The sequence below is a fragment of the Indicator indicator genome, chromosome 26 (genome assembly GCF_027791375.1).
Source record: "Indicator indicator isolate 239-I01 chromosome 26, UM_Iind_1.1, whole genome shotgun sequence".
NCBI classification, from domain to species: Eukaryota; Metazoa; Chordata; class Aves; order Piciformes; family Indicatoridae; genus Indicator; species Indicator indicator.
Window position 1 is genome coordinate 3,240,399 of NC_072035.1, and position 25,613 is coordinate 3,266,011.

Below are 25,613 nucleotides of genomic sequence, written 5' to 3' on the forward strand. Positions count from 1 at the left end.
ATTTACTTCTATTTTCTCTAATGCCTTTTTGTGTAACTTGTTAAACAGAAAATAGTTGGGATAGATTGGCTGTTGGTGCTCTTAGCTGGTAGACTATGAAGTCACCTTGGGAGGGACATTCTTTTTGTCACAGAGCTTAAAATACTTTGTGAATTGGAGTGATATACACACACTCTCCCTTGACGAATCTTCTTGTGCCTTGGCAAGTGTGTCAGAAGTGTTGCACCTCTTTTTAAGTTATTTCATTTCCTACAACAGAAGAGGCTCTGCAGAATATTAGATTGCAAGATTGAACTTGTGCCATGACAGCAACAGCAGGCTAGTTGTAGTGCTGAACTGTAACTTAACAGGAGCCAGCATCTACTGGCAAGTCGTTAATTAAAAAAATCTGCATAAATGCTGCTCTTGTAGCTCTGCTTCTGGTAATATGAAATGTAGTCAAGATCATAAACTTCTGGATATCTCTTAAGGTAAATGATGTGGAAATTTTAGTGCAAGAGAGACGCTTTCTACATATCTGGAAGTATCATCAAAAATCCTACTTTTTGTACAGATGTTGCTTCAGTCACTAGATTGCTCAGATAGCCTTGTGGCATTGAACTCTGCCTGTCCCACTCCCCTCTCCACCTACCTTGAAAACTCTTGCATGGGAAAAGCTCTCAGTAGCAGTAAAACTTGGTTATGTGTGGTTGTAGCGTTCTGATAATTATTTTAGCAGCAACAAAAAGTTAGAATTGATTTGCAGTTTTATTACCAGAAAACTTTCCATTGGTGCAATGCAAAGTGTTTGAAAGCTGTTAATGTGGTTTTGAAATACAAAGCACATATGTTATGCCATCTGAGCATAACAATTTTAAACATACCAGAAGTGCTGGAAACTAGTCATCAAAATGTACACTATGGTCCAGTATGGTTTTTGTTGGTAGCTGATGTTTTTCCTGATGGTAAACAATAATACTTTGTCCTGGACTGTACTAATAAGTATACTTTATTTATAGGCTTGGAAGTGTCTTAGATCAGGATTTATTTTCTTCTACATCAGCTTGAGTATTATTTTCTTCTTTATTCAAACAGAAGCATGTTTCCTTACTTAAAATGGGGGAGAGTAACAGTACTTTATTGATGATTAACAGAAAATTAGATAATAATCTTTCCTTCATGTATTGCTAGCACTTTGTCAATATTTTCTTGATGCTTGTTTTATTCCTAGAAAGCTGAATTAGCCAAGCTAATAAGAGCCATAAGAATTTTGGTAGTAAATCATTCATTGGAAAAAAAAAATATATTTTGATATATTTTGCAAGTCCTGTTTTATTGTTTTTAGTGTGAGCTGTTAGTGAGAACATTTGAATCTTTAAGCAGCAGTTTAGAAGCAAGGTTTTCTTTTTATTTGCAGCATAACAGATAATCTTCATTTACTTTCTAGGCTATTACAGAATGACCTTGCACTGAGCCTTTGTGGAAGAAGCAAGATTTAAACATCAATTCTTCAATGTGCATCCTTCTATTCAAATTTGACCCCCGACCAGTTTCAAAAAATGCATACAGGTAAAGATGGTTCTAATTTAAAAAAAAAAAAAGGAGCCAAAACATTTGTTTAAATTTTTAATTTTGTATCTATATATATATAAGTTCTTGTTGTAGCCAATGTTTGAATTATAAACTTAAGTCTCTATTATGTGTTCAGTTATGTTTTCGTAATGTTTAGCTTCCTGACTTTCTCCACTGGAAGACTTAACCTTTTAGAACCCTTAGTTTTCAGACTATATCAGAAGACTTGGGCTTTGTAATCATGGATCTTTCGCTGGTGGTCTGCCATATGGTGTACAGCAAATCTTTTAAATTCTGGTATCCAGAGTCTGAAAGTGCTGCCTTCTACTTTATCATTTAAACCAAGCTATAGCTGTTACCCTTCTTGCAGTAGGGTAAGTACATTGATGCAGTACTCCAGGCGAGGTCTCATCAGAGCAGAGTGGCAGAATACCTCTCTCAATCTGCTGGTCACCCTGCTTTTGATGCAGCCCAGGGCAATAATTTTCTCTCTCATTATAGCCTTTTATTCTAAAAGTTCGTATTGAGCATTAGTATCTTTGAGTACCTTGAGTATGTAATACATAGCACTTCATGCCAGTGAGAAAGCTGTAGGATTCTATTGTCCTCTCTATTTATACATAGTGTATGGGTTCCGTATTACTTTGTGGGGTACAGGTATTTGTATTCATCTAGAAACAGAGTCAGGATGCTCAGTAAATCACCATGCCTTTCACTGTCTTGTTTTTCTGCCCTTTTGTATTGAGTAGCAGATGCCATTCTATAGAAAGAAAGGAAACGAAACCCAAAACTTCAATTGTCCACAGAGTGCATTCCTTTCTGCATCTGGAATCTGCCTTAAAGGGGGGGTTGTTTGTGATGTGGCTGGTGCTGAATTAATATATCCATTTATTTGGTCTGACTTTCTTTGTTACCTGTTAACAAAAGACAGATTCATCAATTTGATGCCTCTTGGGAAAATCTTTTGGATGTACACTGTAGTTGCTTGGCAAGAGAACTTTCTGCCACAATCGATATTTAAAAGTAAAGCCTACAGTAGCTCACTTGCTATAAAAAAATTGCATCAAGATTGAAATTATTGATTTATAGCAGAAAGCAAGTTGCTTTCAGTGTTAAAGTAGGGAAACATTGTTGAGATGTTTTGGCCCTAATTCAGGAATATTTAATTGTATTTAACTTTCTCAGTACCTTTTGTTAAATGCTTTTTTTTTTTTTTTTATGCCACTTAGATAAATGTATCTGAGCCATCTGTTTCAGTGCTAAGTGCCAGGCCATAGTGTTCTTGGTGGCAGATCTTCACAGAATCGTGGAATGGTTTGGGTTAGCATCACGTAGTCCAGCCCCGCTGCAGTGAGCAGGCACATCCCGCCCTAGGTCAGGAGCGCCAGGTTCTTCCCGCCGCGCCACGCCCCGTTTGCCCGCCCCGGTCCCGGCGCTCCCCGTCCCGGCGCTCCCCGTCCCGGCGCTCCCCGTCCCGGCGCTCCCCGTCCCGGCGCTCCCCGTCCCGGCGCTCCCCGTCCCGGCGCTCCCCGGGGCCGTTTCAATGGCCCGCGCTGGGTGAGAGCAGCGCCCCCTCGCTGCCGCCTCGGCTCTGCAAGCGCTTTGCTGACGGTTCCCTGTCCGGGGCTGTCGCTCAAACCCTGCCTGCCCCTTGCCAGAAAAGTCTCCTGAGCATCTCGGTCTAGTTTTGATCTAGCACACCGCCCTTAGCCGTGCTGCTTCCGAAAAGGGTGACATCAGATACATGGCTTTAGTCTCCTTTTTTTCCCTTGACACACAATATCTTTTTTTCCTCTCTTTTAAGAACGTTGAAGTTCTTTCTTAAATTGTTTAGAAGGATTTTTCACCTTTGCCTCAGCTTTCTGAAGGATGTATGTCTTCAGTATCAGTTGGGAATGGTACCCAGCCCTCCTAATTCTCTGAACAGTACTACAGCCAGTCTCTGTCTTGTAGCCAATAAATTTTCTCAAACTTATGTTTTCCGTAACACTTAGGATATTTTTCCATCCAGCTAGACTTTGGTTCCTAGAGCAGTACGTTGGCCAGTGTTCCTGAGCACCTAATTAAACAAAAAGCTTACAGTTCACCTTTCTGATACACTAATGAATCTACCTTCCTGTACCCTTTTTCCTCTGTGTTCTTTCTCCAGGCCTGTTTGTAGTAAAGTTTAGTGTGGTGTAACAAACTACTTTACTGTAGTCCATTTTTACTGTCAAAGGTAACGCAGTGCCTTTATATCTTTCTGAACTCTACTGTGTGCATCTTACAAATAAATACGTTTCAAGCTTCAGAGCTATAATGACACAATCTTTTTTCATGGAACTGAATTACATTGTAGGAAATTGCTTTAATGGAATGATTTCTCCTGTTTTCATCCCTCTGCCTCAACATTAAAATAAATCTTAATACTCTGATCCTAATACAGCTGAATTATTTCAGCTATAAAAACAGCTGAATAGGCTTTTTGCAGTTTATTAGAAGATGAGGGTCGCTTAATGCTGCTCCTTTTCAGTATGATTATGTTTCATAAAAGACAAAATGAAGATGTTTTGATTACAGCAATCCTATATACTAGCCTTGTGCTAAATTTGAATGCTGTGTTTTAAACTTGAGATGGGGAACATTTAATTGTACCAGAAAGACTTTGCTCATTTTTGGTCTTTAGATACTATATACAAACCATGGTTTCATGTCAAGAGTTATTGAAGGCAAAATATAATTGGGGCTTCAGGAAATGAGAAACGCACTTCTGCCAAACTATTTTTTAACAGTAGAGATGTCTGTTTAAATAAAAATCTGTAGCAGGAGGATATTTAAGCAAGATGACAGAAATTGGGTAAACCAGCTGAAAGCCAGATCAAAGACTAGAAAAGCAGAAATAATGCAAGTCTGAAAGGCATTGGAAAGATTAAAATGTACATATGCTGTGCTTTCTAATAGATGTTATCTCTGGGCAAAATTCTAAGCCTCTTCCTTACAGAAAGGATGTCATGAAGTGTTTGCCTTCTTTACTTTCTTTATAGCTGGTTATAATTCCTTATCTATAGTATTTCTAATGTGCAATTGAGCACCTCATGATCATGTTTAAAAACACTATTCTTGAAGAGATGAATTTGCAGGTAAGTCCAGAAACCTGCACAAAATGTCAGTACATTTGAATACTGAGTTAAGTAATTAAATTCTGTTGGAATTGATTCTCATGCTATGGCTTAAAAATGAGAATGAAAAATGTGTGACTTCAGTTTACAGCAGCAAACTTGGCTTCTGCTGTGTAAATTTAATTCACCTGCAGCTAGTGAGAAGAACTGACAAGAAGATACTGAGGTTATAGGAAACAAGTTAAAATCTGCAGGTTTCTGAAAGATGGCATTTCATTAAAATTAAATATTAAGCAACATAGCTGGAGAGCATGGGTAATGCTCACAGTCTTGCAATTGAAGGCAAGTCAGGTTCTGGGTAATAATGAGCAGGACTTTGGAAGCTCTAGCTGCTGGATCATGGGATGGTGTGGTGGAGTGCACAAGTGTATCTGCAGTCACCTGTGGCTTTGAGTCTCCAGCATATGCCTAGGGTTACAGGTGTCGTTTGTCCTTTACTTGGATCAGCCAAATCCATTATCTGCTCTTCATGGGGGGAATGTTTTACTGCTGAAAAACACTTGAGAAAGTAAATTCCAAAATAACAGGTTTGAAAATGGAGTGTCTGAATGCTGATTCTCAGCATAGAAACACACTAAAATTGTTTATTTATAGATACTGTGTATTTATTTGATGCTGCAGTGAGCCATTAAATTTAGTTTCTGATAACTGTCTTCCACTGCTTCTGAAGAACAGAAAATGTTGACATTCTCACTTTGAAAAGATGAAAGATCTGCACAGTCAATGTAGCCTGGACTTTAGTGTAGTAGCACTGACTGCTACTGCAGCGACAGTAACATCCATTCAGTTGAGGTATTTGTATGATCTCTAGGGGAGTACACTAAACAAATTACTTTGTCTTAATAACACCAGATTACTTTGTCTTAATAACACCAAACAGATTACTTTGTCTTAGCTTCTGCTGGATGCAATGGACAGAGAAATGCTTTTTGATTTTTCAAAGGCCAAGAACGGAGACTCTTGTATATTCAATATCATGCTGAATTTGGGTTTTTTTGCATCTGCAGGTGCCATTTATGATCATAACTGAAATACAGAGATAATTATTGAAGTACAAATTTTCTAAACTTATCAAAATTTACATGGCTTGTGAAGAGTTACAGCATGCTTTTTATCGGGACAGCACTTGGTCTTGGAGAATGTGTTTATTTCCAAATATAAATAATGGACTCCATCCAGCAGCATTTTTCAATTGCATATTACTTTTCATAACTTCTCCCTGCCTCCTGAATGTGTAGCCTCCAGGGCTGCTTGTAGTTTCTCTGCTGCAAGGGCTGACTCTAATTAACAATTCAACTACTTCGTCTTACTGTTCTGGTAAGACTCAGATTATGCAGACCAACTACACATGCAAAGAAAACAACCCTAAACCAATAATAAAAACAAACAAATAAAAAAAAATAGAAAAAGCCCCACTAAAATACTTCTTGACTGTTGCAGAACCCCATTCCTTTCCCCTTTACTTCTCTGCCTTCCTGAGCGTGCTGTGGTTTCTTCAGATTAATTTCAGTGGGGCTGGACTTTTGAGACTATCACAAATCTACCCTGTTCTGAGTACTTGCAGACAAAAGCATCTGTCTTGTATCTTTGAACCATATAAACAGAGCTTTAGGTGTCAAAGTTAGATTAAAAAATACATTGAGCACATGATCCTAAGTCATGATCCAGCAAAAAACCTTCTCTCATGCTTTTGAATTTTTTTTTTGTTGATGTAACCTATAAATGTGTGGGTTAGCTTTAAATTTTCTTTATGCTTTAACTTCACATGAGGAGGAATCTTAAGACTGCTTAGTTCAATCTCTTGCGTTATAAGTATTATTCTTAAAAAAATAGTAGCTGCCCCGTGGCCACAAGACAGACTTACTGAATGTCTCAAGACAAGGAGAGAGCAGGCTGCTGTCAGATGCATTTGAACTTTGAGTGATAAAGGTGAGATGGGAGGATAAAGGATGGTTTCATACTTAAAATGAGCTAATGCTGCAGCAAGAATTGGATTCTGTTCCTGCCTGTACTGTGAAGTTCCAATTTATGAGTAATGGTATCTTTTTCTTCTTTTCTTCTCCAGGCTTATTCTAGCAGCTAATAGAGATGAATTTTACCACAGACCATCCAAATCGGCCGATTTTTGGGACAGCAGCAATGAGATCCTTAGTGGTATGTATATATGTCTTGTTGTTTCCAGTGGTTTGCATGCAATTTATAAGGGAATTATGGCCTGGAGTTTTTATTATTGTGGTGGTGGTGTTGCATTTCTATTAGGAAATATGCTTCTTCCATATACTTCTGAGGAAAACATGTCAGCAGGTTGAAAGATGAGTTGTACTATTACTATCTTATTTGTGTTTTAATGCCTTATGGAGTTTTTGCAGTCTAATGTTCTTCAACTGGTTCCACTCTGAGCAGTGCAGTGGAAAGAGACCAGATTAATTTGTCCATCAGAAATTATTACTTTAGCATTGTCAAGATACACTGAAATACCTCTTAAAATAGGTGGAATTATTCCACAGACTCATTGTCTGTAATAGTGATTTGAAATCATTAAACCAAGTCTCAAGAAAGGAAAAAAAATGTAATTTGTTATTGGTTAATAATTTATAGGCTGCAGAATAATTCAAGTTACTGATCCCTCAATTTATTAGATTTTGTGTCTACCTTTTACTAAACTGATAGTAAAGTCATTCATCTGTCTGCTTCTTCTAAGGGAATTCAGCTGTAGCCATTTTTAAGCATAATCAATACTTCTGCCTTTTCTCAGAAGCAGAAATGATGCTCTGGAAGACAAACCATTGTTTACATGCGAGATTTTGACTTTGAAAATACTCTTTGTTGATGCTGTGTGTTATTGTCATTGGCAAGGAGCCCTGTGAGGATAAATTACTCCTGCTGGGCTACAGTTCCATTGCTTCTGAAGTTCTGGCTGACATTTCTGTTAAGTGCCAGACATTCTGGATGCTACATCCACAGCTATGTGGCAGTTTAAAGCAAGCAAACAAAAAGCTATCCTAAAAACTGAAGAGCCCTGAATTTTTGTCTTGTATACCCTCGTCAGCTTGGTCCATATTTGGCATAAGAAAGTGGTTTATTCTCCATTTGGATGCTGTATCTGTGGAGATCCCATGAACACATGCCTTCAAGTTAATAATGTTATTTCAAAAAAAAGCAACAAGTTGAACCTAAATAAACCAACTTCATTCTGTGTGTGACTTAAAAATGACAAAATAGTTTGCATTTAGAGCAGTTTTGGAGAACAGGAAGTGCTGTGTGGTAATCACTGGGCATTGTTCAGCAAAGCTGTGTTTTTCTTTTGTGTGCCTTCCAGTTAAGGAAGAGCAGCAAAAGTACTGTCAAGATACAGTGTGGCTAAACTTGAGACTGAAGTTTTGGGTACTGAAGAGAGAAAGGAGGTTTTGAATTAAGGATCCCAAACCCGTTGTTTTGATCTTCTAATGAGAGTTATCTTGTGACCTGATGATCCAGAGTGGAAAGATTTCTAACAGTATGCATGGTGCATTGAACTGGTTCTTGCTTTTCCATTAAATGCTTGTTGGTTAACATGAGCTCATTACAAATAGGTGGTAGTTTGGATGATTTTTTTTTTCTACTTGCACTGCCTTTTAAAGGTTTGGATGTGGGCTTCACTTGTTAGTCTCCCTTCTCAATGTAAATTGCCATTTTAGGATGTTGGGTAGTGATAGGACTAGGGGGAATGGAGCAAAACTAGAAATGGGTAGATTCAGACTGGAAGTTAGGAAAAATTTTTCACTATGAGGGTGATGAGACACTAGAACAAGTTGCTCAGGGAGGTGGTGGAAAGCCCCATCCCTGGAAGTTTTTAAGGCCTGGTTGGATGGGGCTCTCAGCAGCCTGGTCTAGCATGAGATGTCCCTGCCCATGGCAGGGGAGCTGGAACTTTGAGGTCCCTTCCAACCCTGACAATTCTGTGATTCTGTGTAATACCAGGGTCTAATGTTTTTTATCAGTTACCTATCTTACTCTAAATTTTCTTAGTTACTGATTATATTTAAACTTGAAAATAACAATCTTCTGAGATTTGCTTTTGAGCATTCTGAGCCTACTTGAAGTTTTATATGTATTTTAGCATATAGGCGAAGCTTATAATTTTACTTTTGCATTTATTTTTTTCCCCATTCTCTCTCATCTATTATCACAGTAGCCTAGAAAATATTTGATAGTGCAGGATTGGAGAGCAGGTAATTTAAGTGGATTTACCTCACTTGTCCAGAAAGGTAGTCTTGTACCTACTGCATTTTATGCAGCCTGATCAAGACTCAGGATTTACATTAAGAAATTCTGATTTGAACTTGAGAAGTTTTTTAAGTGACTGCAATAGCCTAACTCTTACTTTTTCCATTAGGTCTGGATATGGAGGAAGGAAAAGAAGGTGGAACATGGCTGGGAATCAGTAAGAAAGGCAAGATGGCAGCACTGACAAACTATATGCAGCCAAAGACTGATAAAAATGCAAAAGGAAGAGGTATGAGGGAGTAGAAATACAGAAGGGACAAACAAGCTCTGTTGTCCCAGTAGAATAGTGATGATTACAGTATTGTTATTTTTAACACCGCTAAGGACAGATGAAATGGTTATGTGCTGAAAATGGAATTTGTGCACTGCTGAGTTTGAGTACCTGTGGGTGGAACTTAAATAATACTCTCCTAATCAAGCAGGCAAAGGTAAAACAAGATACAGTGTCTGGAGCCTGAAGTTACATTCAGACAGGAAATGTTAACAGAAGATTAAGAGTTGGAAGGGACCTCCAGAGATCAAGTCCAACCCCTCTGCCAAAGCAGGATCACCCAGGGCAGGCCACACAGGAGCACATCCAGATGGGTTTTGACAATCTCTGGAGAAGGAGACTCCACAACCTCTCTGGGCAGCCTGTTGCAGGGCTCTTTCACCCTCACCATAAAGTGTCTCCTCATGTTGAGGTGGAACCTCCTCTGTTTCAGATTGTACCCACTGTTCCTTGTCCTGTCACTGGGTACCACCAGAGACTGTCACCTTCATACTGACACCCACTCCTCAGATACTTACAGATATTGATAAGATCCCCTCTTAACCTTCTCCTCTCGAATCCCCATCCCTAGAGGTTTTTAAGGCCAGGGGCTCTGAACAACCTGATCTAGTACGAAGTGTCCCTGCCCATGGCAAGTGGGTTGGAACTAGGTGATCCTTCAGGTCCCTTCCAACCCCAACACTTCTATGATTCTATGCATTCTGTAGAAAATCTGAGCAAGAGCTTTTGACTGAGTTCTTCAGTGTAGAAGTCGAGCTCTTAATGTGAACGGGGCACAGTGCAGTAGGGCTTCTAAAGGCTGGCTGGCTGGCTGGCTGGTTGGTTTTGTGGTTGTGTTGTTTTTTTCACTGCTATATCCTGTTGGTGACAGGAATCTTGTATCTTGCTGTTTGTTTTATGGAACCTGTCAGAACAGTGAGTTCACACACACAAGTTGCTCTGTGTACTTCTCTTAGGTGCTCTTGTAACAAACTTCTTGACTTCAGATCTGGACAGCTACTCTTACTTGAAGAAAGTTGCAGCAGAAGGACATCTTTACAATGGATTTAATTTATTAGCAGCTGACTTCAAGTAAGTCTACAAAACATCCCAGTTCAAATGTCAAAGGGAGAAAGCTAATAGCAGTGACAGAGGTTTACTTCTTACCACAGAAGTGTGACAATACAGAAGGCTCTCAGAAACTGAAGCTAGAGATTGTTTTTTGCTAATTGGCAGGCAAGATCCTAATGTTTCTCTACCCATCATTTTCTTTTGTTATTTTGTCATCTTTCAAACACTGGAGGGCTATCTTGTATTCTAATCATTGCACCCCACAAAACTTCCTGTGACTCTTTCCCTGATGGGCTGTAGTCAGTGTTTACTCTGAAGTCTGTGGCTTGTGTTTTGGAGAAAACTAAACCTTGGCTCCATAATTTCTTTTTTCTTTTTTTGTCCTGAGAGGTAGGATTATAACAGCTGAAAGCTTTCAAGCTATTGTTCCTGTCAGAGTGGCTGTATCACTAATCTGCTGAAACATGAAAAAAAAAATTAGTACATAACAAAACATTAACTTCTTCAGGTTTCTGTAGCTGAAGAAACAACTTTGGATACTGGATTATAGTCCATGTGGTTGGCACAGCCCTTTCCACTGCATGTGCATGTGTCCATCCACAGGTATATATGCTGATTTTAATTTGCATTATGCCTGATTCAGGAGGATGGAAATCCAGGGCTAAGTCATCTCCAGGCTGTGTATCAGTTCTCAGGTGCGTACTTCCTGACCATAGGGAGGTATAAAATGCCAGGAGCACACTGCTGCTTTGGCACACTTTCTGCAGAAGCATTAATCTTATTACACAGATGGATGGTGCAGGGCCTTCTCCCACTCAGCCTTTCAGCTTGCTTCTGAGGAGCCAAATACACCTAAAGCAGGAGGTCAGAACGTTTGCTGCTTTCAGTGAAAATAAAATCTAGCACCCTACAGTAAATGGCCTTGGGTTTACATTATTCACTTTTTGTATTAGACCACATTAAGCTGGTCATTCAGGCTTATCAGTCATTTCTTGCCTACTCTGCTCTCCCACTTCCCTGCAAGTGTTTTCTCAGGTTTGGGGGGTTGGTTTGTTTGCTTGTATGGGTGTTTTGGGGTTTTGTTTCCTATTCTACCAGGTTATTAGTTTTCATTTTTTAACTTGCTATGATATGATGGGAAACTGACATGAAACTCATATAGATGATTGAAGTCTAAAAGGGTGACTGCAGATAGGCAGACTTGCAGCACCTGTGAAGATACCAGGACTCTATTTCTGCTTTGTGTGCCTGGTTAGAAGCATTTAAGTTATGTTTCTGGAAGTTTTACCCAAAAGCAGGTTAGGTGATTACAGGCTTTGCTGCTTTTCTATTATTTTTGATCTTTACAAAGTTCATTATCCCACCAGACACTTCCCTTTTTTTTTCCTGTTGCTTACATCAATTTTTACCAAGGTCAGAGGATTTGATTTTCTGTCTTCTCTCGTTGCATGTGGCTGCCTGGCTGGCTTTCATAATTTGGAAGACTCTCAGTAACTGAAAAGATAACAGAAGGAATAGTCTTACTGTGTTTCCAAGCAAACATGATATTCAGGGTGTCACCTAGCAAGCAGAAAGTTTGTTCTAATTTAGTTAAGTTGAATAGTCATAGTGGCTATTAGTATAATGATATTGAAGTAGATTTATTTGTAAAGGCAATCTTTCATGTGTCAGTTTTGTTTGTTTATTCCTCCATGCTAGGCTGACAGGGAATTGTATGCTCAACTGAACAGTCTTTCTGTGGTGATGCAGTCATAATTCTTTCTTGAGTATCACTGTAAAAGCTGTATGTGTTGATTAACTTCTCCATTTTGATATATCCTTAGCCTTGGATACTCTGTTGAAATTAAATTCTTGGCAAGCTAATGATGCAGAGCAATTTCTGTTAGGATATGTAAACTTGTCATTTTAGGAAATGAGAAGTACTCTAGAGAGAAATGTGGTGTACAAATGGAAACTGCTTTTCTGTGTAAATAGAAAATATTATTGTAGTTGATGCTGTTTTGTTGGGCCATGTTACTGTTCAAAGTAAAGATTGAAGACTGTTCTTAGCATGTTCTGTTGTGTAACAAACCCCTGTTTGCTACAGGGGTTCTGTTGGCTCCATTAGAGTGGTGTGAAATGGAGAGGAAACTCAAACTGAAAGTGTAAATGAAGCACTGTTGGGAAGGGTATATCTGAGCACGTGGTGCTGCTCAGTTTAAAGAGAGATTTACAGTGTTTGAGGTTTCAGGTACACATTTCAGGAAAAGACATTTTTATCTCCTCTATTATAATGCTGACAATATGCTAGATGATACTGGTGCAGTGGTGTGAGGAAGGGAGAGCTGGAAACAACCATAGGGGTTGTAAAGCCTGCTTGTTTATTGCCCCAGCTTTGTGTGACTCTGGAAACAGGGATGGGATTTGATGCTTTAAGTGTAATCCATTTGCTCTGTGGCATCTCATGATGTCACTTTAAATGCTATTCATTTCTCTTATTAAAAAGAATAATGTATTGGAAAAAAATACTTAGTGCTGTCAGCTTTCTAATCTCTTCAGTAATCTTGCTGTGGCTGCTGAGTGTGAGAGTCATGAATACCTATCACATGCTAAATGTACTTTAACGTTGAATGTATGGCATATGGCAAACAGTGTTTGGTGTCTTGGGTGGCTGCAAAGCTAGCTTCTAAGAAAGCACTATTGCTACTCCTCCAATTTTAACTAGCAGTTGGTCTGATAAGAGAGGAGCAAGGCTGGACGGATCTCTAAGAAAATGTTTGCTGAAGGTACAGAGCAGTTTTTGTTCTGTCTCCCTTTGTCATACGTGAAGTAATAGTGAGCTGCTTTTATTGATGATCGAGACAGCATTGCTGTCTTGGGGAAAACTGTGTTTGCCCAACAAATCTAGTTGCAACAGTTGCTCAGACTTTCCTAGGTATCTCAAATTTATGTTAGGGCTGTTGTGGCAGCATCTTATTTGTGTTCCATGCTGACAAGTGTGTAATACAGACTGCCCTGAAGGACAGCCTGAAGTGGCAGCTTTTTTGTCAGTTTCCCACAAAGTGTAGAATCTCTGACAGGTTATCAGTTAGAGTCCACATTGTTTATGTGCAATAAGATCCCTGTGTGGTAGGAATGAATCACTTTTTCCCTAAGGAATAGATGAACTGTCCCATACAAAACAAGCTGGAGGATGCTGCAGGAAAAGGCCTTTCATGTAAGCTTTTCTGCTTTCCCTCATGACAGGCAGTTTTCAGGGTAAATGTAGTGAATTGTGCCATCACCTCTATTGACTAATTTGGTAATGCATTGAAAATAGAGATTGTGTGCTAGAATTCTTCATGTTCTGATCAGGAGAGTAGAGATTCTTGACGTCATGATGGATAGGACTGAGTTCCAGTTGAAACTGCAGGCTCCCAAAACAGTGGGATTGGAAAGTGTGTGGAGAAGGGGAATAGATATACAGTAATAAAATATGTGTTTAAAAGTGTTTATATAAATTCTATTTTAAAAACAGTGAGACTGTATGTATTTTTTAATATGGAAATCTGCATCTGGTTAGTTTTGTAGTAACATGATTGATGAGGTAAAAAAAAGCATACCAAAGAGAAGGTGTCTGGGAGAAGAGTTAACTGTTGATAGTGCAGGGCCTCTTGAGATGAAAGCAGCTGAATGGTGTGACCAGGTTTTAGAAACATGGGCTGTCTTGTTCAGTATGTCTGTCTTGCTCAGTATGGTTAAAAAGACAAGGCTACGTGGGAGGGATTTGATTGCTTTCCAGAGATTACATTTAGGAGCCTTTCCAGGGAAAAGTGAGATAGGGTCAAACTTAGGGTGTGGAAAGAATGTAGATGGGCAAATCATCATGATTGCTCTGTTAGCTCACATTTCTTCTCATGCATCATCTGTCCTAATACCACCTTTTGCAGAGCACATTTGTCCTGCTCCTTGTAACTTCCTCACCAAAATGAAATGTCCAGATACTTCTCTTAGCATCTTCTGTACTATCACCTTTGAAATATTTCTGCATAGATCTTCAGTCATTTGCAGGTCTAATGAGATGGACGGTCCAATGTCAAAAGAAGCTTGTGAAACGTTTTTATTTAGTTTCTTACCTCTGGTGTCATTTTTTGCCTGGTTAAAAAAATGAGGACAACACCAAAGAAAGGTTTAGGCATCACCCACAAAATCAGAGTGGTGCTTCAAAGCAGGCTCTGTATGCTGTGATATCCAGCAGTATTCTTTTCACCATTTTATTTGATGGTAGGTTGTATATGTACACAAATGAGTGGGTGGTTTGGTGTTTGCTTGTTTGTTTTTAGCTTCAGAGCAAAAAATTTTCTGATGAGCTCATGAACACTGAAGAAAAGAAGATTAATCTGTGAAACATATTACTCAGTTGAAACTGCTGCTCAGCATTTCAGGCTGTCAGTTTCATTTCTCCTTGCACAAAAAATACATGCACACATTATTCATAAAACAATCCCATGTCCTTGTTTGAAAAATATCCACCCTGTTAGAAGATTAGAGCTCAGGGCCCAGGGGAGTGATAGCTTGGTGATAACCACACCCTGTGGAGCTTTACTGCCTCATTACTTTTTTTCTTTTCCTTTCTGTAAGTGCTTTTGTTGAACATGACTTGGAGCCACCTTGAAATTGAAGCAGGTCAGGGTTGCAGAAGGACATTGCTTATTTCATCAGAACTAAGAAGTAATTGTGGCGAACTCTGCTTGGCTTTCATGTTGCTGTGAAGCATCACAAAGATGATCCAAGGGCTGGAACACCTCTGCTATGAGAGTAGGCTGAGGGAGCTGAGGTTGTTCAGTCTAGACAAGAGTGGGGGGGACCTTAGAGCTGCCTCCCAATACATGAAGGGATCCTACAGGAAAGCTGGAGAGGGACTTCTGGCAAGCGTGTCTTGCAGTAGCAGATGGGGGAATGGTTTGAAGCTGAGGGAGAGTAGGGTTAGACTGGATCTTGGGAAGAAGTTCTTCAGTATGAGGGTGGTGAGACTCTGGAATAGGTTACTCAGGGAAGTTGTGGATACCAGGTTGGATGGGTTTAGTTGAAAGGCATTTCTGCCCAAGGTTGGAGGTTGGAGTAGATAATCTCTAAGGTCTTTTTCTACCTAAGACATTCTATGATCTATTACTACTTAGATTTGTGCTGTCTAGAGTATGTCCTATAACACTTATTATTGCTTACAGTTTTTTTGACAGGGTGATGTATCTAAGACCACGATTTCTTCATGTGGTTTTAAGTTTCTTCTCTTTCACCTATCAGCTATACCTGGGATTTGAAAAATAAATTAATCTATCTGCTGGGTCCTATTGTCATCACTTTAATTATGCCTTTATTACGTCTCCAGTGAAGTTGGTATCTATACCTGCAAAGCTGGGAGGGAAGAGAATCTAAGTCCAGGCCAAGATTTTGAGGCTATTGCTATGATCAAGCTTAGAGTGATTTTTGTTTTGGTTTTGGTAATTATTCTTTTTTTGTCTTGGCTTCTGCCTCAACATGCAGCATGGAGTGTCTCTAAACAGTAGGGAAAGTACAGCCAAATGATAAAAGAAAGAGTAGCTGACTGGCCCAGTGATCTAAATTTTGGAAGTATCCTCATCTCAGAAGTCTCTTGGAAGGCTTCAGTCTTCCTTTGACAGAAGACAGCAGCAGTGCTGCAGTGGAGGTGAGTGTAGTAGAAAACACACACCTGGGGGAATGTGGAGTGTCGAAACAATACGATACAGATGTCCTGAATTAGTGATCCTGCAGTTTGTACCAATTTCCCCTTCTTTTTGTTAAACTCCAGGGGAACATGTTACGGAATTTGTTAGTCACAAGAATCCCAGAACAGATGCTAGATGATAATATTCTTTCACATAAAAAGCCACTGCTAAAGGAAGTCAGTAGTGCCTACTTATTCAGCATGTGGTCTCATTTATGACAAGACTTGTCTTACAGCTATGTTCAAGGGCTTGCTCAGCCCATTTGTCTACCTTTCCATCCAAAATCTCTCTTTTGAGACCTCAGGTGATAACAACTGCTCGGATCTGTTCATAGCCCTTCTACAGCAGATGGAAGTTCAACAATTTGAGAAGAGTACATAAGCAGCAGTAAAATAGTTTGTGTAGCTGGTAGTGCCCTAACTAAAAATAAAAAACATGTCATGGCCTTACTGATTTTGCTGTATCTGCTTAAATGTATTACCAGCCCTCCTCTGGACTCACTCCAACAGTTCTATGTCCCTCTTATGACAGGGTCACCAGAACTGGATGTAGTATTCAAGGTGGGGTCTCACAAGAGCAGAGTAAAGGAAAAGAATCACAATATAGATGGTTGGCTCCATGAAATGCACTAATTCAGCAACTTCAGATGACCAAAAACCCCTTCCTGACATTGCTTTTTCTGTGCCCCTGTTCATGTGTAATATGCCAGTGTGCTCTGAAGAGTATGTAACTTGTATCCTAGTATGTGGCTGGGACCGAGGAGTAAATTGGTCTGTTAATGACAGCTCAGCTCAGTGCTCTCCTCTTTTGGTTGCTGGGGGATTCTTTCTAGTATTAGTAAATGTACCCAGCATAACTAAGCTTGTAGGAAGGTGTCTAAGCCCATGCATCATAGACCTTAACTTCACTTTATGCTGGCCAGTAACTAGCCATGAAGATAATATAGAGAGTGCTGAGGAGGGGAAAGACCTGATGTTGCTAAAATGGCCAGCTGATCCTAACCAAACACTCAGAAACAAAGCCTTGAGAAGGTGAAGTATAAGGAACATTCAGTTCTCAGCCTTTGTCTGAGTCTTTGTTTATGTCTAAGGGTCTAGCCTTTGTTTATGTAAAGCTCCTCAAAGGCAATAACATGCTTGAGCAAGATGATTAACACTGACCTCTTTCCAGAGGTTTCAGTTTTAGAATAACTAAACTGATACACCCAGATCTCCTCGTACTTCTAATGTTGATCCTTTGAACTCCATTCAGTTTTACTCCTATAAGGTCTCAGGCATCACAGATGTGTAGCTTAATATCTGCAGCCAAATACTATACGATTCAACTGCTCTGATTATCTAGAGTTTTGCCTATTTCCTTGAGAACCTGGCAGAATCCAGGGACAAAAGTATGGGAGGCTGATACTTGAAATATTAGAAAAATTTTAAGTGTCCTTCTAGCTTAAAAGCAAAATATCTTGGTCCTTTAACCAAAAGAGCTAATAAAAGGAAAAAGGGTCAAATTCTTCTCATTGTGTATGGTATGACTATAAACTAGTCTCAGGAAAATAAATGTCTTTGAAGCCACTAGAAAAGAGTTCAGAAAATGGCACATTTCTTTAAATAGTAGGTAAATTCTAAATTGAAGAACTGAGAGCTTCTTATGTGAGATTTAACAATAAAAGCCACAAGACACAAGTACCACCTGCTGTAACTACTGTCTTCTAACTATGCCAAAAAACTTGGACATCTTTGTGTAAGGCACCAGAAGGGTCCCATGGATTTGGGCAGAAGAGGAGAAGAAAAGGCAGTTTTATTTTTGCTTTGTGTGGTCTCTTTTTTTTTTTATTCCTCCTCTTGCCTTTTCTGACTTGTACAATTGATAAGTTAATGTTTCCCTCTTCATTTGGCTGTCTTGCAAAGGATGCTGTAGAATGTCTTTCAGAATGTCTTTACAAGAATTTAAGCAGCTAAATCAAGACTGTTTTGCTTGTTATTAAGGTTTGAGTAGCGGATGTTATGCAGAGCAATTGAACTTCCAGTACATCATTAATGAGATTGAGTTCTATATACTCTTATTTGCATCAAGGCACAGCTATGTCTTTTTACCTTAGGAAACAATGGGGAGCTAGAAATTACTTCTCTACTGTATTATGTTTTATGCTACTCAGTCAAAATTCAGTTTATCTACAAGTTTTGTGTTTGTTTTTTATGCAAGAAGTACATCTGCTGTCTAAGGAGCTAGAGCTTGAGGGACAAATGGAAAGCTGAACTGCAGTCAGAATGTATTTGTAGAACTGAAATAATACCCTTTTCCACAGTGAGCAAGCAGATCACTAGAGTGGGATACAGAATTAGATGTTCTCATGGCTGTGGCCTGGCAAATTAAAAACAAACCAAACAATAAAAAATCCCCCAGCAACCAATAGCAAACTGGTAGGAATCTCTTGCTCATGTCAGCTGATGGGTTTGAAGGATGTTGAGAGTGAGCCATCTAATGGCAATCCATTCAGTTTCCCCACAACGCTTATTGATGACTCTCTTGATTTTATTTTGAATGTTTGTTCTTTCTTCCAGATCAGTTGATTTGGTATTTGTATTGTCAATATCAGTACAACTACTTAATCTGCATTATTTGGGTATGCTGGTATCATCTCTGCCAAGCAAGAGTTCTTTGCAGCTGTCTTTGAACATGTGGGATCCTCCTTGCTATCTCTGCACAAGAGGGAGGGAGTGCTGAAGCCATTACCTAAAATGAGAGAGAGAGAGAGAGAGAGAGAAAGCTTACAAGCAGTAACTAGAATTACCTGAAATCAGCCTGAAAATGTCTGTCTGTCACTTAAAGGTCCCAAATGTGCCCTGCAACATTGCTATAAGTGGTCCTAAAAATTTCCTTTGTTTTAATGTGCCTGCTTCCCCCAAGTAACTAAATCTCCAGTTACTCAAAACCATACAGAATTTTTTTTGTTAAGCCTGGCTACTTTCTATGCAGCAATTCTGGAGTTTTATTGAATTTTATTGCAGTTATGTTTATAAATTGTAATGATACTATTTGACAGTGGTACAGCTAATATGGTATTTTGACAGGAGGAGATTAATGTAACTCAGCAATTAATCTCTGGGCAGTGATAGCATAGAAATAACAGTGGGAGAACCATCTTGCTGTGTTTGAAGACTGCATGAAATTAAAGCATAATCAAATATAGAAGCTGATGGGTTTTCAAGGAGAAATTCTTATTTATATTTTTCAGCACCACCGAAGGAGATGTAATTTGCTACTATGGAAACAAAGGAGAACCAGATCCTGTTTTCCTCAGTCCTGGTAGGCTTTCATCAGTAAGCTCTGAATGTTACTTTTTGTTGTTTTAGAGAATCCTAGAATCATGGAATGGTTTGGGTAGGAAAGAACCTCCAAAGGTCATCTAGTTCAACCCTCCTGCAGTCAGCAGGGACATCGTCCGCTAGGCCAGGTTGCTCAGAGCCTTGTCCAGCCTGACCTTGAATACCTCGAGGCATGAGGCCTCAACTACTGCCCTGGGCAACCTGTTCCAGTGTTCCACCACCCTCAAGAATTTATTCCTAACATCCAGTCTAAATCTGCTCTTCTGTAATTTCAAACCATTGCCCCTCATCCCATCACTACAAGCCTTTCAAAACAGTCCCTCTGCAGCTTTCTTGTAGACTCTCTTCAAGTATTGGACAGAATGAAGCTTTATTGCTCTAGTCATTTAGCTATTTAAACATTGTCTTCATCTTTTTTCCTTTGCATTCTTTAAAAAAAGTGGGGAAAGTATATTCATTTAAGTAGTTACTAATTTTGGTAAAGAATCAATAGTTTATTAAAAGCTTCTATCTATCTCAGTGTACCCACCTGCACTGCAATTAGGGGGATGTTCCTTAGGTAGCTATGACAGAAGGGCAGAAATCTGTCTTCAGGAATGGAATTTTCAGAGGTTTGTAGACTTGACCCTAACTCCCTTTACCCAGCAGTGTTAAGGGCAAAATGTAACTGTGTTCCCCTAGGGACAGAATTTGCTATGAAAACAAAACCAAACTAAATAGTAAGAAAATCTATCTTACAGGTAAATTGATTTAAAATATTCAAAATCTATAATCATTTGCTAGCCAATAGAACAATACTCCAGAATTCATCACCAAAAGGCCGATTTAAATGGACATGTAGAAGGCTCTGAGCAGTGCAGTTGGTTGATAGCAGTTAATGGCAGTGGCTTATTTTGCCTGTTTAGACTAACAGGCAAAATGTTGCTGCCAGTAGGCAAATAGTTACTGTAGCAATTACAGCATCGATTCTTGGAAATAGCTGTTAGATTTTTTGTACAGCTACAAGCCAAAAAACAGGTTTTAATACAAATATTAAAAAAAACAAAAACAATCTTGCAGCTTGCTGTAATGAGAAACTGAATCATAAATTTCAGGTATCTGTACTGTAGCAAAGGTAGCTCCTTGTCTCTTTGATTCAACAACAAATGACTTTTCTGTGTAGGTGGCTCCTTTAGGGAGAGATGAGTTTTGGTAATCTTTGTGTTTGTTTGGAATGTGGTGAGAAATGCAGGGTACCTCTTAAAGAAAAATCTCCTTGTCATCAAGTGTTGCTTTGCACTGTTTTCCAAGAGTGAAAACAGAATTCTTGCTGAATGATATTTAGAGGTCCAAATGAAATTGGTCTCTAAATAGATGATTGTTGATAGAATTCCAGGTTGGAGGGAGCTCAAGGATCATCTAGTCCAACCTTTCTTGGCAAATGCATAATCTAGACAAGATGGACCAGCACGCTGTCTAGCTGAATCCCAAGTGTCCAATGTCAGGGACTCCAGCACTTCCCTGGGGAGATTCCTCCAGTAGCTGCTAGTTCTCATTGTGAGCATTTTCTTTCCTTAGTACAGACTTCCTGACATGTAAAGCTTGAAGGGTTAAAGTTGCTTTGCAGAAATACACTGAACATTCTGATTCTGAGTTCTTTTGTGCTTGGGTTAGAAAACACTCTAATGTTTGTCTTTGTTGTGTTCTGAAGGTGAAAGAGAAGTTTGCTGTTTTACCTGATTTCGTACCACAATGTACATTGTCTTAATGAGAGTGTTGAAAATGAGCTGATTTTAAGCTTTTAGTACACTTACAGGAATTATGCTCTGAGGTGGGTGGGGTTTTTCTCCCCTAATAAAGCAGAAGTAGTGGTCCAGAAGAGTGGTTGAGACATAGTTTGGTAGTTGAGTTCCACACCTAGGGAACTCTTACTATCTGAAGTGGTGTTGTATATCATGTGATAACATGATTACATTTTTGATACATAGTTCAATGACCTCTCACTTATTTTTGAAGCAAAATGAAAGCTGGCAATAGGCTGAATATGCAAATCATAAGGAATTAATGATAGCATTCGGTTTTGTCCCTCAGACTCTGTAGGAAAAGATAAACTAGAAGTTATTTTTTGCATAGTACATAAGTTAATCTTTCTTCATTCCAGACCTTAATAAATGGTTTGTTTGTTTTTGTGTGCGTAGGAATATATGGATTGAGTAATTCTTTGTTGGATACCCCGTGGAAGAAACTTCAGTATGGAAAGCAGCTTTTCACAGAAGTGGTCGAGAGAAGCCAAGACCTTACAAAAGAAGACTTGGTGCAGGAGCTTCTTACAGTGATGAATAATCAAGAGCCGTAAGATAGCCAGAGCTTACTCAAAATGTGACATGGCCAGTTCAGAAATGGCATATAGAAACTGTTGTGACACTAAAAGAAACTGGAGCCTTTAGTTAACTGACTAAAGCTGGGTAATGAAGGGCAAAAGTAGTGTTCTTCAACAATATTGATTTTTAAGCAGCACAGTAAGCATTATTACTGCAATCAGTGCTCTTAGACTGTACACTGATTTCTCTGTGCCCTTTCCTTTTAAAGATTGCACTTCTCTTAGTAAGGGAAATAAGTGTAGGACAAGGGATGTGTAAGTTGCTTGCTGTGAGTTTTGTGAAGGCTCACTGTAAGGGTAAGGTTCAGTTTGCTACTGCACACAGGGTAAGCACTTTTTTTATATGAGTTGTGTCAGTAGCTGCTGGCTATTCCATGTTGCTACTCTGTGTTGACATAAAAAGAGCTTCTGGACTCTACATGGAAAAATGATGGTTTATGTGGTGTGCCTCAGGTTTCTTGATCATTACTTCCAACCCCTAGCATTCTGTGATTAGTGTGGTAGTTGAAACTAAAATACAGAGAGACAAACAATAACAAGGAAAGTGTAAAACTTCTCAAGATATGAAAAATATTTCTTGAAGTAACACAAAAGTTGAAGATCTTAAATCTCTTTGGGAAAGAGCTGATGAGTGCTTTATCTTTGGTTTTCCTCATGCTTTAGGTTTGAACACAGTTCACACTTTTGTACCTTTTGAAAAGTGATTGTTATTTATAAACCACTCTTGATACCAGCACAGCTTGATTCAAGAGGGATGATGTGACCACTGTAGAATTAATTTATTTTTTTTTATTGCTTTGCTACTTTTTTTCAGTCAGTTACCAGACCCTGCAATTGAAGACCAAGGGAAGGAATATATACGTCCTATATTGAACCAGTATGCAGCTGTGTGTGTTCGCTGCCCAGGTTATGGAACAAGGTAAAAAAAAACAGTCAAAAATAGATGTATGCTGGACCAAGGCATATCTCAAATCAAAATTGTGCTGCTGTAAGTCATTTGTTTGTGGTCCAATGTACTGTCCCTCCCTCGCCATCAACTGCCTAGTTGCAAAACCTGGAGTTTTCATGACTTAATCCTTTTCTTTTGACAACACTTCTCCTATAATTGTATGCTCACAGTTATATCTACCTTAGCAACATGGCTTAGTGAATAGAGATTGTTAAGGAGGCCTCATGATATTCTTCTGAGGAAATAAACCACATTTTTATATGAGTGAACAACTTAAAAATTAAAAACTCCTACTTCTGTCAGTCATTGCTCTCTGGGGGGGTACTGCAGTGTCCATAGAGAGATGATAGCTTACACATGACAGAGTGACATAGATGCATGAGTGGAATCTGCTTTTCACGAAAACAGATTTTCTCTTTGGGGGGTTCCTAGAGAAAGGAGGGTTTTATTCTGTGATCATGTATCAGCATCCTATGATAATGATTAACGGATAATTGAATTGAAAGAGTACTACTGATATGAATCCTGATGGCATCAGGATATGTATAGGATGTGGAAAAAACGCTTGGGTTTATGCACCTTCTGAATTAAACACTTGGCACTAAAAAAACTTTAACCTTTTATTATACTCTCTGGAGATGAGCAGCTCTGTGTCTAAGCTGCTGCAAGTACAACAGGGAATCAGAGCAGTGGAGCAATGAAGAAGGGACTGAAAATGCCCATTTGAAACTGCCAGGATGATTTCTGTCCTGTTAGTGTGGTGATGATGTGGTCAAGGGAAAAAAAAGGGGGGGGAAAAAAGAGCTAACACCTTTGGGAATGAGATATGGGACCCTGCAAATGTATATAATGGACACGGGCTTAACCTTCTACCCTTCTGTTGTCTCAGGACTAACACGGTGGTTCTCATAGATTCAGAAGGCCAAGTTACTTTCACAGAGCGCAGCATGATCAATGAAGATGTCAACCAGTGGAAAACAAGCACCTATGAATTCAAACTGCACACTTAACAACTTTCCACCTGAATGGTTTGTAATAGTAGCAATGACACAACAAGCCATCGTGATCTAGTAAATGTTTCATGCTAGCCTCCACCAGCTAAAAATAGCAAGGAAAACAAAAGTTTAAATAAACTGGTAGCATATTCTGTCAGGCTCACAGATCCTGGGGATAAAAGCAAAAAGAAAAGCCCCTGGGTTTACATCAAGTAACAGTCAGAAATAAAGTTTTTAATAACACCCTGCCCTCAGAACAGAGCCATCTTTGCCCAGGACAAAGTCATTGCTCTGTTTTGTGTTGTGGTGTTTTGTTGGTTTTTTGGTTTTTTTTTTTTTGTGAGTGTGGGTTTTTTGGCTCTATATTTAAAGATGTTCTGAGTAAACTATTCAACATATTTTCAGTTCAGGGAAACTTTTGTTGTTCTATCAGAAAGTTTTACAAAACTTTGCTTTCCCTTCGACATATGCTTTTAAGATTGTGTAGCTGATGCCAATGTGCATTAAAAGAATGTAGATGATCTTGGAAGCATGAAGTGATTTAGTCAACATTTAAACTCTTCAGCATTGCTGTGGTACAACATTCTGCCTCGGGAGGGCAGAACACAGGGATTCTTAATCTTTGGTTTCCTAGAAATAGCAATATATCTTATGTCTAAAACCTGATTTGAGAGTATAGAGGAAATTTAGTTCAGTCTCCGTTCATGGGAGCAGACTTGCTTATCTTTGACTGGAATAAAAACGTTTGTATTGTGACATCTTGTTTCCTCATCATCTAATTAGCAGTGTTCGTTTTCTTTTCTTCTCCAGCAGACAGGTAAAGAATAGGTATTGGTTTGCCAGTAGAGGCTGAATATGAAGTTCATACAAATCAGTTGGTTTATTCCTGTGCAGTTGTTAAAGCCTGGAGTGACTGCTCATAGCTTTTTAGTAAAAATAGCTATTTATAGTAAGGTGACATTATTGCAGTCTTATATTGCTGAAAATGTTGGGTATTAAGATGCACTTTGTATGTTCTAACACCTGTGAATTTAAAAAGCTATTTAAATGCATGCTTTTTACAATTATTCAGTGCTAGTGTAGGTGATAGAAGATTCTAGCTAATGCCAAGGTATTTCAAACCCCAAAGTTATTTTGCTTTTATTGGTGTTCTGTTTTGACTTATTTTGTTGAATATGAAGTTAGTAATGGATCACTGCTATTTTTTTCTCTACATACGTTGAATGTGTTTTTTACAAGCCTGTGGTCATACAAAGGAGCAAGATTTCTGATACTTTTCACAAGATGAGCAATTATTCTTCTGTACTCAAGCTTGTGTGTTCAAGAATTCTCACATGTGTCTGTCTGTCTGTAATAGAGGCAGCAGTAAATTAGACTTGCTTTTGAGGTGAAGTGCTGCGAAAGGCCATTCCCAGATTTCTAGTTGCCAGGAAATGCTAAAGTAGCATTTATTCAATTATTCCTTTTGTATTTGCTTATTTAAATAGGTTCTAGAGACCAGGACTGCTTGCATGACTAGTCACAGGTTAATTTAATTCTATATAAATTACTTTTTGACCACCTTGAATGCAAGGGGATCAATACAGTCTTGTTGGGCTGTACATGATTTCAAACCTGGAGCTTTCCAGGCTGTCTTTCTGAGCTGTAGGAAATAGTTAGTCCTATTCTGGTTTTTTTTTTTTTTTGATCACTGTTTAGACCATATATTTGTATGTAAAAATGTTACTCTTGTTTTTAGATGCAAAGAAATAGCCATATCTGTCTTAAATTTGGATTTGACAAATGTATATTTAAAACCAAAACTCCACTCCCATGGCTTGCTTTTACAGAGAGTTTGCATAGCAGACTTGTATCTTAAGAAGAAGGTGTTCTCTTTAAAGACATTGCCTAAATGCATGCATGCCATTTCATGCTAAAACCATTTATAAACCTTCATTTTCATAGTAGTCCTGTAATAATGAACTTGTTTTTTACATACAGGAAAGAGAA

At 38.8% G+C, this 25,613-nt stretch overlaps 1 protein-coding gene across 4 annotated transcripts; it reads left to right on the plus strand.

Annotated features, from left to right (window-relative positions):
- Positions 1-1,492: 1,492 nt before the first annotated feature.
- On the plus strand, positions 1,493-23,737 carry TANGO2 (transport and golgi organization 2 homolog). 4 transcript variants are annotated; one of them, XM_054392653.1, is made up of 8 exons: positions 1,493-1,548; positions 6,775-6,863; positions 9,085-9,204; positions 10,203-10,317; positions 19,231-19,301; positions 21,499-21,652; positions 22,495-22,599; positions 23,519-23,737. In XM_054392653.1, exons 1-8 carry the CDS (start codon positions 1,493-1,495, stop codon positions 23,637-23,639), a joined length of 831 nt encoding a protein of 276 aa, XP_054248628.1. In that variant the 3' UTR covers positions 23,640-23,737. The 4 variants fall into 4 exon arrangements, with proteins under 4 accessions (XP_054248628.1, XP_054248629.1, XP_054248631.1 ...); XM_054392654.1 differs by lacking the exon at positions 9,085-9,204; XM_054392656.1 differs by lacking the exons at positions 19,231-19,301; positions 21,499-21,652.
- The last annotated feature ends 1,876 nt before the right edge of the window (positions 23,738-25,613 follow it).

Bases quoted from the DNA above. Each gene is read 5' to 3' on its own strand.
- TANGO2 (XM_054392653.1), top strand. From the start codon at position 1,493: ATGTGCATCCTTCTATTCAAATTTGACCCCCGACCAGTTTCAAAAAAT. The intron at 1,549-6,774 runs GTAAAGATGGTT...TTTCTTCTCCAG, and splicing joins GTTTCAAAAAATGCATACAG to GCTTATTCTAGCAGCTAATA. The intron at 22,600-23,518 runs GTAAAAAAAAAC...CTGTTGTCTCAG, and splicing joins TGCCCAGGTTATGGAACAAG to GACTAACACGGTGGTTCTCA.